This window comes from Centropristis striata, chromosome 2, assembly GCF_030273125.1.
Source record: "Centropristis striata isolate RG_2023a ecotype Rhode Island chromosome 2, C.striata_1.0, whole genome shotgun sequence".
In the NCBI taxonomy this organism is placed as follows: domain Eukaryota; kingdom Metazoa; phylum Chordata; class Actinopteri; order Perciformes; family Serranidae; genus Centropristis; species Centropristis striata.
Window position 1 is genome coordinate 6,198,021 of NC_081518.1, and position 18,170 is coordinate 6,216,190.

The window sequence follows — 18,170 nt, forward strand, 5'->3', positions numbered from 1 at the left end:
AAGTTAAAATAACTATATTCTCACCTAAAAAAAAAATCTTATAGTTGTGAGTTTTCTCCATAGACTGTATAAATAAGTGACTGTGACGTCTCCCTTTGGTTTGTGGCCCGTTGGAAGCATCGAGTTGTGTCTGTTAGTCCAACCAAACGCTGAACAAGACATTTTTACTGAACAAAACGTTCAAATAAACTGTCATTAAGTGAAAATACAGTAAAAGGGTCAATGTTATGAGACCAAACCGCTAAATGTCCTTTTTTATATCTATATAACGTTATATATAATTTTATTGACACGTTGCCGTGGATACGCATTGTTCTGCTTCTCTCGGCTCACCTTGTTAGTGACCTGTCAATCAAAGGTAGCCCCGCCCCAAATCATATGATTCTTTATCTTCTATTTTCTTCTAAATGGGGCCATTATTTGAACTCTTAACATCAAATTGTCTTGAAGAAGATTTTTTACTAGTGATTGAGACCATAGTGTTGTCCTAAAAAAAAAATTCTGAGGTAATAAATCAAGTGAGAAGTTTTTCTCAATTTGTATTGAAATGAATGGACAGAAATCATTCTTCAGCTACACTTAGCGCCCCCTGCTGGAATTTTCAGTAGAATGCAGCTTAAGGCACTTCCTGGTTTGCCTCCCTGCTCAGACCCGGAGATGGCTGCCTGGTTTCCTCCTGCGGAAAGCCCTTTGCAATGTGGGATACAGTACGCAATATTTTTTCCGAATCAGTACAGCATCCACGTATTTATGTCATACTGCTGATTTCACTTTTGTTTGTGGCTCAGTTGGTAGAGCGTTCGTCCAGTAACCGGAAGGTTGGTGGTTCCCCAAATTGCTCCCGATGCTGCGTTCATCGGTCTGTGAATGAATTCCCAATGGTGGCAGGTGGCACCAGTGCGCTCTGATAGCCTCCGCCACCAGTATGAATGTGTAGATGGCTGAATAAGCGTAGTGTACTGTAAAGCGCTTTGGATGAAAGCGATGTATAAGTGCACTCCATTTACCATTTACATGCTACATTTTGGCCAAATTCTTTTCATACTGCTAGTCTTTACTGCTAGCAGTAAATTTTATTTATTACCAGAGATTAAAGAGAATATTGGCAGTCTACTGCGAGCTGTGCGTCATTCACAGTCTCCACTGTCCTTCTGGCTTAAGACCATATCACTGCTGTGGTGACCTCACCATCCTCAGTCTCCTTCAGGCCACTGGTGTGCCTCTGTGTGTGTGTGTGTGTGTGTGTGTGTGTGTGTTTACTTAATCCTCTTTCCAACTCCAAGAACTGTAAATAAACATCAGTGGAGACTGAGGGAAGGCGAGGTGGGCTGTGTTGACATTTTTGGTGGATTTTCTGTTGTTTTCATAGCTGCCAATATCAAGCAGTGCTGATAACAGCAGTTTCATACTGACCTTCCCCACCAGCTGCTCACCAGCTTGTCCCATCCAAGAGGAGTTACCTGCCTCTGCACTGGCTGTCTGACTTTTCTCCTTGGCAATTTTATTGTGGTGTTACTCATTCCTGATAGAGTTTATATCTAGATTTACTTTTTCCGGTGCATGGGCCATCTCAACAGGACTGTAGTTTATACACCGCAGCTCTCCCTTCCTTCATTCTGTTTATTAGTCCGAAACAAATATGTAAATACAGTGACACTGATGTGCAGTCTCGCCTCATGGTGCGGTTTCATTGTCAAAAAACGTGGCATACTCTCCAGCGTCACTGCCAGCTTGTTTAAAGGTTAATGGTCCTGGCCGAAGGGGTTTATACAGTCTGTGAACAGTCTTTATGGTTACATCATCTCCTAATCACTCCACAGTCCTAAAGAAAACACTGGTTTTTGCATATTTGACAGAGGCCATGCAAACATACCAGCACACAGAGAGTCACTTCAACTTAGATCTCGTGCACATGGACTCCTCTGATGTCCCCCTCGTCCTTGAGGACTCACTAAGGACTAATGTTTACTGGGCGTTTAAATTTGACACCAAATCAATCACTGAATTGATTAGCATCTTCACAGACTCTGTAAACTATCAGCCCTCGAAGGTGATCAGAAGTAACCTGAACTTTGCATTTCTCTGTGAGATAACATGGATGAAGTAGAATAAAAAAACATGTTGTCATAGACCTGAAAACAATAGAATAACAATAGACATGTGCAGCAAGTTTATTAGAAAATACTGTACATAAGAAATAAGCACAATGAAATAAATGAAATAAACTTGATACATGGATTGTTTTTACTGTTACCTTTGTCCTTTCTGAGCAGTTTCTTAATGAGCTTTGCTTGGCTCAGTTTCACTGAGCCGCCAATGAGATCATGTTGACTCGCCTCTTCGTTCAGTCAAACCTGCAGAGCAACACTGTGTGGCTACTTAAGGAGATTGAGATTTAACAACAACAAGGTCAATGGTTTTAAGAGATGGAAACACCCTGTTTTATGTTGGACAAGATATATATATATATATATATATATATATATATATATATATATATATATATATATTTGAAAGGTCAAACAAATATAATGATATATTGGTAGAAGTGTTTTTAATTTTTAGGATGCATTACATTTTATTTCTAAATAATTGTGACCAAGATACGTACTAGGTAAGACATTAACAGTTAAAAAAGAAACATGTCAATGTTTGTAATTGCTATTTTATTGATCTGGCTCTAATACATTGTATAAATACAGCACATTGCATACATCATAAGGGAAAATATACATACAAAAAAAGTAAACAAATAGTCGAAACAGAAAAAAGGACAAATGATGGTGCAGGACATTAATGAACATATGAGGTTCATGATACAAATTAAAAGCATTGAATGCATTGAACTGTACAGGAAGTTGCACCTATTTTCTATTGTTACAAACTGAACATAAGTGTTAGCTATGTAAGAGTTATTTATTACAAGCACTAATATACAGTATAAATAGAAAACACAAAAGAAAACAGTATAAATATCACACCAGTAAAGTAATTAAGAATAAACATCAGGATAAAGGAATACGTCTGCTGTGTTGTTCTTCTTCAGACTTCAGGTTTCCATTTGCAGCCTAATCTTTAAGTTTATCTCAACCTTCGAATTGGTATCGAATTGTTGTTGTCTTCCTTCATTGAAGACTGCTGTGGTTTCACTGCTGCTCTGCTCCTCTCCATCCTCTCTTTATCCCATAAGTGTCTCCTAACAACCCAAACCCTGATGTTTTAACTGGGCCTCATGGACTAATCGTGAGAAAAATAACAGCCAAAACGATGCATTTGCCTCCTATTTTACAATACTGAGGAATTACTCAGCAGTAGTAGGTTCCCCCTCTCTTAAGCCATTACATCGCTGCCTCTCTCCTCTTCCTCCTCCTCCTCCTCCTCCTCTGTCACTCCCCCCTCCCAGCCCCTCTCTCTCTTTCTCTCTCTCTCTCTGGTTGGACACAGGCGCGCTCTCTTCTCTTCCTCTCAGACGTTTGGGTGCCACGGCCGCTGCATCCTATCTCTGACTCTGTTTGTCCCTTTCTCTTCACTCTTTTACCCCACAGAGGCAAACCGGAGTAGAAAAAAAACAAGAAAAAAAGGAAAAAAGACAGGAAAAAGTGGCCGCTACAGGGCGAACCACAACAATGACCCGGTCCTGACTAAAATTGAATGGATTAGCCAATCTATTCTGAGCTCTAATGAGATTAGAGACATGGGTCGCGCCGGCGTGGTACCTTTCGTTGAGCTCTTCGGGGAATATTTTCCCTGTCAACAGTCCTCCAGACGTGGAAATGGCGTTTTTGAGACTGAAGATGCCGCGGGTGCCAGGGGACAATAACAGACATTTGAATGCACGCTCACCTGTGCCGCTTTTGTGGCGCGCGGATTCCTAGAAGTAGAAGTAGTAGTGGAAGTAGTAATAGCAGCAGCAGTAGCGGTAGTGGTAGTGGTAGTAGTAGTAAAGGAGGACAAAATGAAGTACCAGAAATACATCACGGTGATGCAGATGGCCATGGGAGTGACAGCCTCCAACAAAGACTGCCTCCCCGTTAAGAGACAGCTGTGGTGAGTAGAGAGGAGGAGGAGGAGGAGGTGGTGGTGGTGGTGGTGCGCGTCTGGATGGGAGCGTGTGTTTGTGCGTGCGTGAGCAGAGTGGCAAAGGTTGTGGTGTCTTTTCACGAGAAGAGAAACAGCTTCATGAGAAGCTTTTCCCTCCTCCTTGCCTTCGCCCCCCCGTGTCTCGTGTGAAGTTGAAGCTGAGCAGCTGTTGACGGAAGTCGGCTGCCTCCATGTCTCTTTGCCTTCAACAACTGTTTCATATTGACGCCGGTGGTATCCACGCACACAGAGGAGAGGCTCGTACAGGAGCTCTCTGTGCAGCCGTGCATGCTGCTATGTGTGCGTGCGTGCTTGTCCCTCCGTGTTTACCCGTGTTTCGCTCGGTGGACTCTTGTTTGTTGTGATCCGCCGGTGAGGGTGAGTTTCACATGCAGCGGTTGGAGAGAGCGGACAATACAGAGCAGGTGTATTCACAACAACAGTATGAAACAATGCTGAGCGCCGTCCGATACAGTCCGCTTTGAAATGATTTCAGTCGCACCTGCTCGCTCTCTCCGTGTTTTCCCTCCGCGAGGCTTTTAGTGAGCGCTCATCTGAAGCTTCCCAGCGTACATTTGGGTGATTTGTATTTTTCCCCATCCAAGTCTCTGTTCTCACATCTATTTCTGTAAGCTGATGTAGTAAAAAAAAAAAAAAAATGTCTGCTGGTTTCTCTCCACTCTCATAACTTATTCAGTAGCTTCATGCCGCCTGCATTTAGATCACCATGTGTAGGAGTGATGCTAAGTGGTTTACCATCATTGGCAGATTATGTGTTGGATGTATGAATGTTTACCCCTAGTTGCATTCATATCCACGTTTTTATTTACCTATCTATACGTTTTTCACCTCCACCAAACTTACATGTTGCTACTTTATAGACTGCTACTTTTTACCTTTGTAAACATCTGGTTCTATGGCTGGGCAATATATCAATATCATGATTTGGGACTACATATTGTCATCGATTATGGATATCATAATATGGCATATGTTGTGTTTTACTGCTTTAAATGCTGTATATGTTATAGCTGTTATAGTGTTATACCCACAATATTAATGATTGTTTATCAGAAAATCTCACGGTGTATATATTTGTGGAATCTCCAATAGTCAACCTTATGAAATCATTGTAATATCTGCATCAAGGTACGTGATAAAATATCGTGATATTTGATTTTCTCCATATTGCCCAGCCTTATCTGTTACTATCAATCTCTTTTTTCATTATTGTACTGCATTGTATGGCAGTCACCAAGGGTTATTTTCATGATTGATTATCTTTTGGATAATCAATTAATTATGTGGTCTATGGTATGAAATAGTAAGAAGTAGCCATCACCCTGCGCCCTGCTGGGGTTTAAGATACCATAAACTGCGATGTTTATGAGACCTTTGTTGCATTCCTCATCTCTTTCTCCCCTCATTTCCTGTCATCTAATAAAGAATAAAATGCTCCCAAACATATTAAATCACACCACAAGTTCTTAGAATCCAAGGTGACATCTTGAAAATGTTTAATTAGTCCAACCAACCCATTCACTTCACAACAGTATAATGACAATAAGCAGATAATTGCATATGAGTGCAGAATCTGCAGGCGATGGGAATATATTTTGGAAATGTTCTGTTTTCTTTTTGTACTCTGAGTAGTATTCACCAATCTTTGAGCAGGATTATGTTGACTGCTGGTAAAGAGTCTGTTTGGGGGCAAAAGAGGTGAAACCTTCTGGCCAAAATACAGTCTGGGAACCCATCACCATTGTCTGATGGCGTTAGCTTAGTTAACGTAGCTACACTGGCTACTTGTGGCTACTTTGATGTCTCTAAACTCCGACTCCATTCTCGCGTCTCAAGTTGCTAATCGGACTGTTAACAATGACTGGTGCATGAAAGAGGAAGTCTTGAGTCGGATATACGTTAAATGTTATCCGGGTATCAGTTGCCACACCGGAATCTTAAAAATATCCCTTCGCTCAATCATCATCAGACAGATAGCCGATGGGTTCCAAGACTGACAATAACATTGACCTGATTAATCAATTTTCAGATTGTCAGTTAATCAGCAACTGCTTTGATGGATGAATTTTAAGCGAAAAGGTCAGAAATGTTGTGGTTCTCTCTCTTCCAATGTGAGGATTTTTTTCATTTCTTTTCTATTACGAAAAGTAAACTAAATATTTAAATGGTTTCATACTGTTAGTCAGAGAAAACAAGATGTTTGATGGACATTCATCACAATTTTCTGACATTTTATTTGCCAAAAAAACATATTGATTTATCAGTAAGTAACATCAGGTCAATCATTAACAAAATAATCTTTAGCTGCCGCCTCATACAGTGATATAAAACAGAAAAGCAGAAAAGCCATGTATATGAGTAGCTAGAAGCAGAAAACCGTGTGTATCATTGCATTGTAAATCTCTTAAAAGATTAGCTCGTCCCATAATGTCATTATTCTAATTAGTTAATTTAAATGTTGGCTAACCGATTAATTGACCAATCCTTTTGTACATTATGTAAATCAGTCGGTTTGTATGTGGGAATAACAACATGACAGAATCTGTACCAGATTCCCTTTGTTATGATCACACTATAAGTCATATTATGGTAAAATGTAAGTCTCTAACTCTTCCTTTTGCTCATTGATATTAGGAGCCTCATTAATTAAAAAAGGAAAATCCAAAAACATTACACAGCAGAGTAGTGTTCAGTTTAATTATAGGCTCTCATTATTCGTACAATGGGCACATTCAGTTCTTCTTCTTCTGTAATCCACATAGATAACAATAAGCACAAGGTATAATCCCTCCAGATTGGCATTACTTTACAGCGGGAAGACAAACACTGGTTTATTGTAATGAACGTCTGATCTGGTTCCTGCGGAGTTCAGTCTATATATAGGAGCAAGTCTGTAGTAACACACCTGACTGAATCAGAAGTCGTCACACAGGGGAAAAGGATTGCTTTTCTCCTCTTAGCTCGTGACTGCTGTCAAATGTGCTGCAAAAGACACAGTGGTGACTTGGTTTTGACACTTCTCCCTTAAGAGAGGCGCGGCGGTTTGTCTGGGGCCATCACATCATGGTGGGGGAAGGGGCACGGCCATTAAAACAGGATTACTGTATCGCCTCCGACAGCCACTTTAACGAAGGGAAGCTGAGCCAGCGTGTGCCTGCAGTGTGTGTTTCATGGAGTCACCCCATGCATTCACTTGCATGCCATGTCTGTCTTTATTCGGGGTGAAGTCCGAGTCTAGAATCAGTAGGCTTGCATGCGCACGTGTAACTCAGTTACTGTGAATAACCAGATTGAGGTAATACTCAATAATGTAGCAAGATTTAAAACTGCACAACATAACTTAAAACCCAAGTTTACATAAACTGTTGCATAGTTTATATTCAGATGTTTGTAGGCCTGTCACGATAACACATTTTTTAGGATGTATATATTTTATGTATGTATATTTTTCACGATAAACGACAGTATTGTTGTATCGATGTCGTTTTAGTTTTACAACGAAATTAGAATAATTTTTTTAATCTTGAGAATTTTAAACATTGGAATTGAAATGTGGAAAAAAAATAAAGAAAAGTAACCTAGATAAATAAAACAAATAAATAAACTACAACCAAAACAAATAAAATAGATTTTCAGGCTGTTGACAAAAAATTGCAATGAGATTATCATTATGTATTATATTATTTTATTATTAAAATAACATATAAACAGCTGGAATGGCTGCTTGGGAAATTGTTTTTTCCCCGGCACTTTGTGCTGCCTGTCAAACATTTGCAGCATTACTTTAAACACAACACAAAAAAGCACAAAAAGTCACGCATGTAAAGGACAATATATCCAGAAAAAAACCATGTTCATTTTTATATATTGAACAATAAGTCGATAAAGTAATTATCGTGACAGGCCTAGATGTGTGGTAACCTTTGAGCTAAGGACAGTAACAATAGTATATAAATGCTGAAGGGACTTTGTTGATTTTAGCTCCACCTATCTATCCTTTCATTTCTTATAACCACCTACCGCTCAGGAAATCACATTTTTCCACCTTAGAAATAGACTGAGAGTACATTGAAGTGGTTGCTGTGGTCATTTGAGTCACTCAAAAGAAAATGCAGCTCAGCACTCTGCATTGACCATCGAGATAGAAAGCACTAGCCGCTACAATGGACACAGTTCATTGCAGATGGCAACAATACACATGAAAGTGGCCACTGCCCTCATCAACCGGCTATGTTGATTTTGAATGTGAAACTCACAATCTGTCTCTATTTTTTCTACCATTGATTAACATAAATGTAGTTATTTTTGCATCATGTTCACTCTTTGACCTTTGTGGCACATACACAGAATCAAAACATGAAAAATCAACCAGACAGAGCTGTTTATGCCTGAGATAGGATGACAAGCGATTGTTTCGAGTACACTAAGTTCTTTCGTCTAGTTCTCAAAAGCTGTTGAATTTAACCTATTTAGGCCTAAAACACCTGGAAAAAATGCCTGTAAATCCTATGGGCAATTGTAAAATAACCCCCTAAAACCTGAAGTTTTTCTGGAAATTCAATAGAAATATCAACACCTAATAATAGATTTTTCAGCCTCTGTAGCAGATATAAATGCAATTCTAAAAGTATTTGAGAGTTTATACCTGTTATATCTGAGCTCCCTCCCTCGTCTTCTGCCATGATTTCAAAGTTCTGTAAAAGTCCCATGTTGCATTGTGACACTCCCACATGTATTCTGATGCATTTCATTAGCCAAAAGACCAAAAATAGGTGGAAAAAACTACAAATACTACAAAACAACGTATCCGCTTTCCCGGCTTTAATGGTAGAATAACGCAACAGCGCCCCCGGTTTTAATGGTAGAAATGTGTTAATGCTTTCCCAGCTTAAATGGGTTAATTGGATGCAAATGTTGCTATACTCTCTGCAACAGTTGGTCCTTCCATCCATGCCATAAATTTGAGTTGAGAGTGATGTTTAAGGAGATTATGCAGAATGAAATGCTGATGGTGAAGTCCAAGACACTACACAAACTTTGGCTGTGATTTCCAGCAAAGAATGCCGGAGCAGAGATTTATAACTGATATGGGTACACTCAGGTGATGTTTTTATAGCAACAAAAAACACAAAGGGAGACAGCGTTCCCTTAAACCAAACAAGGAGACAGAATGGAGACATCACTTATTATAGATGAGGAGGAGGTTGCGCGCCAGATGGTTTTATGATCTTCCAAAACACTCGACCCCCGTGATTAAAAATCTACTCCCATCCATCCATCATGTTTAAAGAGCGGCTCACTGCATCCACAATTCAAAAGCACTCCACTGCATTTGAAATGCTGCATGTTTGTGTATTTAGCATAATGCATGCCCATGATAATTAGTGGTTTCTGTGCATCAAGTTAATTTGCACTTAGTAATCTAAGATCAGTAAAGATAGAAGGTGTCAAGTGCTTATCCCAACCAGCTGCTCTCAGAATGTCAGATAATGTAATTAGTCAGTACAAGTAGCAAACTGGTGCTTTTAAAGATTATTTGCAGGACGATTAACATTTGCATCAATCTGCATTCACCATTTGCATTGCTGCAATGTTCCTGAAGGGCAAAATAATAGAAAAACAGCAACAATCTTGGTAGAACCTTGTGTTTTATGGAGGTCATTCAGACGATGTTTTGTACGTTTGTTCATCTCTTTGTCATAATTGCTTCATTTTGTCATAAACTGAAAGTGAAATCATGCACCCTAAGGCTGAGATTTTGTTCGCCAGTGTATTTAAAGCAGCAGTGAATAAGACTTTGTAAAGGTCTAAGCAGACTCAACGATTACTGGCTAATGTGGCTTTTTTTGTTTATCATAAATCCTCCACATTGTCAGTGAAATGTCTGTTTTGTTTCAGGTAAACTACCAGATGAAGCCAGCATTATTAATGAAGTGATGCATAATCTGATTACAACCTGACTGCCAGATTACTTGGTTAAGGTGTTTAGCTGTAATAGTCTTATTTTACAATGTATTCTGGTTAAAATGCAATACTTAAGATAAATAACAACAAACAGAAGGCTCTACAGATTACCACTGCATGAAACACATTGTTATTATACAAATAACCAGATGAGATGATCCATAAATAATAATTAGCCCGATGACGTGTGTTTGAACTGGTTGCTGCTCTTCCTAACATGTGGGTGTATCGGCTAGTATTGTGTGCCAGATGTCTACTCTGCTCCCAGTGACAGCCCACAGTGACAGCTCCGCCTGGTGTTCTCAGTCCACCTGCTTAATGATGCATAAAGTCAGTGTCCCTTCTTCCCCCCCAACACACACACACATGCAGCAGCAGCCCTTCTGCCCCCTGATTTGCCTGTCCACACGTCCTCCCTCCCAGCTCTTCAGAGGAACACACACATTCAACAACTCCTGTCCTACCCCCTCCACTCTTCCCGTCCCCCTCATGGAGGCCATGATGCGTAATCTCACACAAACTGACAATGCCGCGCATTAGTTACCTCAGCAGGAGCCCAAGTCCAGGGTGGACCTGTCATGATAATCAGTACTTTTCTGAAAAACATGCAGAAATACTGTCTTTTTTTTCTCCTTTACTCTCAGCATCTCTCTGTCTCGCTCTCCCTAAAGTCAAAAAAAGCCTTTCTGTATTAAAGTCATGAAGTGTAAACCTAAAAACACAAGTCCTGACTCCAAGACAGTCTTTGAACCCACCACTGCTACTCTCCACAGTTCTTCATAGAGTATATGCGAAGGTGCACACACGTGTTTGTGTGTGTTTTTGTATTCAGTGTTTCTGTCCATTAGGAACTCGCATGTTCTTACTTTGGCAGAACGGTTGTAATCTCCTCTCAGATGGTTTATGCCACTAAAGGGAACAGATTACACAGGGTTTATTGACTCGTGGCTCACCCCCCTTACCCCCACCCGCTCTCCGAGCATCCTGTGGGTGTGTGTTTACGTGTTTGTTGGTGTGGGTGTGTGTCAGTGCAGATTTTTGGGTGTCTGTGTGTTTGTTTTTCCATGTGTCAGGGCCTTTAGTGAAAAAACTTATCAGGTCCAATTTGAATGCTGATTACTGGGGGAAAACGTTACTTTATATTTGCTTGCTTTTATTTGTTGAAAGGCTACTGCTGTGCTAAAATTATACCCGCTACAACTCTACCAAACTAAGACTAGGCTTTATAGTTTTTCCTGGAAACCTACATTTGGGTTTTAGCTGTATGGTGCTTTTCTCTCTCTGACTTGCACTCTACCTACATTTTATTTATGACTTGGTGTTCTTTTTATGATCAAACGATCCAAAAGCAGCAGGTGGCTGCTACAGTTTTGTTATGAACCAAAATACTAAAATAATTATGAACCAGGACCAGTGTCTCACAGCTTTACAGCCTGTAGCTCACCGCTTACAGAGGCCGTGGACTCAGTGCGTGATGTCGGCAAGGTCGGCAACAGACCCATTTTAAAAGACAGACATTGTCTAGTTTTCAGGCTTTGAAAGTGTGACTTTTTTGCCATGTGAATGCTGCCTTATATTTATTTCTAAAATAGCGTTTATTATTATGATTGTGAGTCAGTTGACACAACTCAGGCACTTTAGATTGTGTTAACCATAGAGCTTATTTTATGCATCAAATTATTTTTTCACCCATTCTGGCAGCACTCAATTTCTTACCATTTTGTCTATGTTATAGATTTCTTTGTGTATGTGTTAAATGTAATCACTTGTTAATCAAGGTATGTTTTTGTTGTCATATTTTTCAGGCCTGTGTGAGCTTTGTGGCATTTTAAAGACAGAAGACAGAAACACTGTGATTTGAGTTGGCAAAGAGATGCGTATCTGTTGTAGTTATCCTATAACTAAGTTTGTCACAGTTACTACATAATCAAGATTATTAGAGCTGACTGCGATTATATTGCATAATTGTTGGACTGCACGCTCAAGAAAAATGAAAGCCAATGCTACAATTGTAGCAACAAATACAAAGTGAATTAGGATTGTATTCATCAGCTGGGTAATTAAAGTGTCTAGCGAAGCACATTTTCAATATGAGAAAAGATCTGGCTGTGTAGATCTTACTGCTGTTGGACAGGTTCTTCTGTTCGCGCTCTGTATCGTGGTAAGTTGATGACAGAGGGGTGCCGATAACGGGTCTCTGTATTTATAGTGTAGAGTCTCTCCAAAGGGTGCATCAGTGTGTTTGACAGCTCTGGGGAATGTTGTGCTGCAGTTGTCACTTCCATTCAGCTTTTCTAATTAAATAATTAACTTGCATGGAATTTAATCATTCCATGGAATAATTTGAGTTTTACTAGTTCGTGCGAAATGCGAGTGTAGGGAGTTTGCGGTCGAGTGTGAGAGAAAGAGTCTGAGACAAATGCTGCATTATCACTGGCTTTGTGTTCAAATCAAGCCACTTTCCATATTATTGAACTAGCTTAAGCAATGTTTTCATTACATTAATTGACCTTCACTACAGTTTCAGAACAACCTATTTAAAATAAATCTATATTGGCAGCAGAGCGAGACATGAACCATTGTTTCAGCAAACTATGTAAAGATTAATTCACGCTCCTTTGCTAATGATTGCATCAACTGGATGAGCAGCCACTGAAATTAGTCTCGTTATGAAGCCAAACACAATGGCATTTTAGTGTGGCATATAATTAACTGAATATAGACTATTAAATCGTTAGTCACAATTATTTCATGTATGACAGTTAAACATCAGCTATTTCATAATCACGATGGCCCTGCCGGTCATCCAGCCCTACAGTAAAGTGAGTCATCTGTGTTAAAATCTAGTTCAAAGATCAGTGAGTCATCTACAACAGAGCATATTGCATTTTTTAATTAATGTTCTGCATGTGCCAAGATATAGACTGTACTCAGTGGTGGAATGTAACTAAGTACATTTACTCAAGTACTGTACTTAAGAACAATTTTGAGGTACTTGTACTTTACTTGGGTATTTACATTTTATGTAACATTATACTTCTACTCCACTACATTTGGGTGACAGCTTTAGTTACTTTTCAGATCGAGATTACACGTTTATAAATTAAACCACATAACAGTATATTAATTAGTTAAATAAGCCCGACTTTGACGTCATTAATAAATGCATCAATATTAATAATCTAATAATATATTTGGAATATATAAAACAATCTGGGAGGGGCCATTCTTCATAGGGAGTCATTTACTTTTGATACTTTAATTACATTTTGATCCTGATACTTTTGGACTTTTACTTAAGTAAAATATGAATGCAGGACTTTTTCTTGTAGCGCAGTAATTTCAAAGTGTGGTGTTAGTACTTTTGCTTAAGTAGAGATCTGAACACTTCTTCAACCACTGACTGTACTTAGTATTGAACCTTATCACTCGTTGATTACTGAAGTATTGAAACCTTTCAATAATTGAAAGTTGGTGCAATGCTTGGTAAGATTCTTAGGCTTGTTTACTTATTCCTTGAGCAGATATTTCATTATCAAAATTACAATTTTGTGAAGTTTATATATTTTATACTGGCATGTCTATAATCCTTACAGGGTTAAAAATATGTATAAGTTTGGCATTGTTACCAAAACAACGGGAGTATTGTATTGACCCTGGTGTTGAAATCTTAAAAAAAAAAAAAATTCACCCATATTTCGTTGATAGCCGAACTACCAGTTATGGTGCAAAAATGATCTGTACCTGTTACGGTGAAAAAACTATACATTCCTGTTACGGTGCAAAAACTATCTGTACCTGTTATGGTGCAAAAACTATCTGTACCTGTTACAGTGCAAAAACTATACGTTCCTTTTATGGTGCAAAAACTATCTGTACTTGTAACGGTGCTAAAACTATCTGTACCTGTTAAGGTGCTAAAACTATCTGTACCTGTTACAGTGCAAAAACTATCTGTACCTGTTACGGTGCAAAAACTATACGTTCCTTTTATGGTGCAAAAACTATCTGTACTTGTAACGGTGCTAAAACTATCTGTACCTGTTAAGGTGCTAAAACTATCTGTACCTGTTACGGTGTAAATGTCTTTGACTTTGCAGCTGTGTCCTCTGTGAGTCTGAGTGCAGCTGCAACAGAGCAGGTCTGGATTCATGTAATGGTGAGCCTAACTGCAGGTCTGGTAATGGCTACTTAAGGAGCCTGTTGGCGGCAGTGATGGTAACAGAGGCCTATCAGAGACTCATCGTCTCCAGTCAGAGTCAGACGGCGAGCAGCAATGACTTTTAGAATCTGTGAGTCACACGTTCTCGGCCTCTGGTGACTCTCGACTGTCACGATGGCTCACAGGGGGCTGACAAGATGGAATCCATCACTGCCGCCCCACAAATAGAGAAGGACACAGCAGAGGGGATCCACTTTTGTCTGACAGAGATCTCAATTTATTCTCCTCCTTCTTTCATTCTGCTTGGCAGTTTTATATCTGTCTGTCAACATTCATATTTTCTATCATTACATAATTTAGGCATTTCATTTTTCTTAATATGATGTAATAGCATTATACTGTAGAGTAGAGAGAGACTCTCTGGACTCAGACTGTCTGGAACTCAAAAAGTTCCCCACTAGAACCCTTAGTGATTATCCTTTTTTTTTATTTATCATGTCCTTCATACTATATTGGGTTACAAAACTTCAAAGTAAAAGCCTTTTAACTCCAAATCACATAGTACTGCTGACCATTATTTCAAATTCAGTACATTGGTTTTACATCTTCCATGTGGGACCAAAAACAAAAAAGACAATAATTAGCAGACTTTGATGCTTTGAACAGGATAAAATAAATGTGGTAGTTTCTCGGATTGAAAAAGTTGTACTTAGTAACACTTACAGCCAATTAATTCCATTACTACTTACACCTCTTCCTGTGTTTGTTTATATATATTTTAAGGCTTTTCCCTCCTGGTTATGGAGAGCTATCTGTTAAAATCCCCAAGATAATTGTAGAAAACATGCTTATAGGTGATGGGAATATGTATTGACTTTCCAGCACTGTCCTTGTCTGTCGGCATTGCCAGACTCAGGTTGTTAAAAGCACTGCACAGTGATTTGATTGGCAAATAAGAGGTGATGCAAATACTGCCAAATGAATGGAGGCGGACTGAACGTAGACACAACTCTTTGTAAACCCTCCAACCCTTGATGGGTTGTTGGATTCAGATCTTTCAGAGATTTGCTGAGTCACATTGCCCAGAAATCTGGCAAAAGAAAGCATTCCTGCAAAGCAAAAAGTTGCATTGTAACAGATTACAATTAGATTATCATTTAATTACATAACGCTGTTACATGAAACTCTCAAACACTTACAGTAGGTTGGATAGCATCTCAGCCTGCTCTGCACTTTTAACCCAGTCTGCCTTCACAGCAAATCTCTGCTCTCACAGAGTTTTAATGTGCTCTAAAGCTGAATCTGTGTTTGTTTTGATGTTATGCACACGTGGGAGCAGCCTTGTTTTCTGGAAACCAGCCGTTGACCCGCCTGTTACCTCTCCACAGGGGTCAGACAGCACTCGGACACGAGCGTTGTCCCGCCTTGTTTGATACATGTCTATATGCCTAATCTGGTCTGCCCATCTGTCAGGCTGGTCTGGTCTAATCAGAGTCTTGATCTCGCCACAGATTTTCAGTCCCATCCTTGTGTGCCCAGGTGGCTTTCAAAGGGCTTACAGACTCCAAGTAGTAAATAAAAAGCTTTGATATGCTTCCTTGTTGTTTCTCCTTTCTCAAGGATGTTATTAGCCAGCCAGCATATTAGTCATTTGTTTCATTTTTCTGTTAGGGAAGGGTCAGTGAGGTTATCTCCATGAATTAGGATGTGTCATGCACCTCTTGTCACCACTTGTCCCCTGAAGTCGGAGGGGGGCCTGTGAGCAGAATGATGCATGTTCATCGGCTGCGATCACTTCCAGCTGAACAGTCAGACATTACGAAGCAGTGAGGACGACCTCTGAGCCATACGCTGACAGTGTCCCTCTGTCCTTTGTCCCTTTGCATTATGGTCACTCTCCTTTTGTCTTTCGGCCCCTTGTCTTCCACCTCTGCCTCTCGGCCCAGTGCTCCTTCATGCTTTGTTCACCTGTCTCCGTTAGTTTCCACTTCTTTGTCTTTTTGCTCAAACTTTTGTTTTATTTCACTCACCTGTGCAATAGTGGGCCCTTCAGTTAGTGAGTGAGTTTATATGGAAAGTAAAACCAATGACTAACATACTGGCAGGGTAAGAGCTTCTCTGAAAAGGTCTGGGAATATAAATGGCAAGAGGAAAAGTCAGTGGAGCTATTTTGGATGCACCACTGTCGCTCGATGAACTGGAAGATATGAACAAAGGCAAATCCCAGGATATAAAGGCATGCTGTCAGAGCTCTGTTTAACATTTTGGTCAGTCCATTTCTCTCAGACGTGTAAAGCAGTAGAGAAAAGAGATAGTACGGTTCTCTTCTCTGATTCTCTAGTTAGTTACCTGCACAGAGGACAGGAAATCTGTTATGGGTATCTGGTCTGTGTGTGTGTGTGTGTGTGTTGGTCTCTGTGTGTTAGTGTTTGTGTGTGTGTGTGTGTGTGTGTGTGTGTGTGTGTGTGTGTGCGTGTGTGTGTGTGTGTGCATGTTTGTGTGTGTTACTCGAAGCGTTGCTGCTGAGGTGGAAGTGTCAAGATGGGGATGAGACGCACCTGCTTTGTCCCTGTAGTCCTCACTGAGCGGAACCAGTTGTTCTGCAAAGTGCTCTCTCGTCTGAAGATCTGTCATAACATAATACCTCTGAGGTAAGAGGAGGATGTACCCTGGTGTCCCCCCGACCCCTTTAACACCCATAGAGCAGGCGAGGTAAACTGTAAAGGCTTACAAAAAGTATGTCACTGGTTTAGATTTAAATATGTGCTTGAATGTTAAAAATAACTGAACATTCTGTGTGACGCTAACTGACAATGCTTGAGTCAGTTTGGGTGTAATATAATTTACACTATGGAGTAAAGAATGGTAAATTCTTGTCTGTTATTACAAAACAAAATTATATTTTGTAGGGATGCACAATATATATTGGGCCGATAATGTCAACTGATAATGGGAAATTTTAATTATTATGTTTAATTTCGCTCATGTGATGTAGCATCATCTGATATTACGAAGTCACATTGCCTAAACAAGCGCAAAATCTACACACTCTGATACAGTAGGTGGTGGTATGCACCTTTAAATTTGGTTTTGCAAAAAATAATTTTGCAGCATGTTCTTTTGCTTTTTTATTTTCCAAATTTTTAAACATCTGTCCTTCTGGGCAAACTCCTGCGTGCTGATGAAGTTCATGTGATATGATTGAATCACATAGATCCTCCAGAACAGCTACTTAATGTATGCTGTGTTGAGAGTGCCAACTTTTATTTCAAACACTGAAAATAAACTTTCTAAAATAAGCTTCTAATGATGTTTTTTATAATGTGATGTTAGGCTGTAGTGCTGCAACAAATGCAGTTTTTTACTCATTATTTTCTTTCTTTTTGTGAATTTATTTATTTATTTAATAATGCTTTTATATCCAATGATAACTGAAGAACATACCATTATTCTGACTCATTAATCAATGTATCAACTAATGATTTTTTTTAAACAATTAGGCTCAAACATTTACACATTTCTGGGATGAGGTAATCTGTAAAGCATTGCTAATGACCTCTTAAATTCAGGGCAGGAGGGAGATTCTCTATTTTGGGCTGAAGTCTCATGCAATATTCATAAACTTCACCTCTCGCTGCAGTCAGCTCCTAATGTTTCTTGTTATTTCTTTATTTTTATGCTGTAAGATGCCGGCACTGTCTGTTGTTTGCACTGAAGGGGTCACTTTGAGTACGCATTGTGAGAGCACACCAGCCTGTTTGTGAGTTTCTCTGTATTTCTCCAGAGGCAGTGAAAAGTGAAACTGACTTCTGTCTGCGCAGACAGACAGCCAGACTGTGTCTAATCCACTGGTTTGCATGGCTCGATATATATTCCTAAAGTCCTACAGCATCACTGATGATAAATCATTCACGGTCAAGTGGCAAGTGAGCAGTCATACTTC

The 18,170-nt window shown here is 39.5% G+C and overlaps 1 protein-coding gene across 2 annotated transcripts in view; it reads left to right on the top strand.

The window, feature by feature from the left end:
* The first annotated feature begins 3,474 nt into the window (after window positions 1-3,474).
* Window positions 3,475-18,170, top strand: part of tjp1a (tight junction protein 1a) — a 127,387-nt gene continuing 112,691 nt past the window's right edge. Inside the window, exon 1 of one of the 2 annotated variants that reach the window (XM_059346763.1) lies at window positions 3,475-4,047. In XM_059346763.1, coding sequence (XP_059202746.1) covers window positions 3,956-4,047 — 92 coding nt within the window. In that variant the 5' untranslated portion in view covers window positions 3,475-3,955. The remainder of the gene's footprint in view (window positions 4,048-18,170) is intronic. The other variant, XM_059346771.1, reaches the window with a different exon arrangement.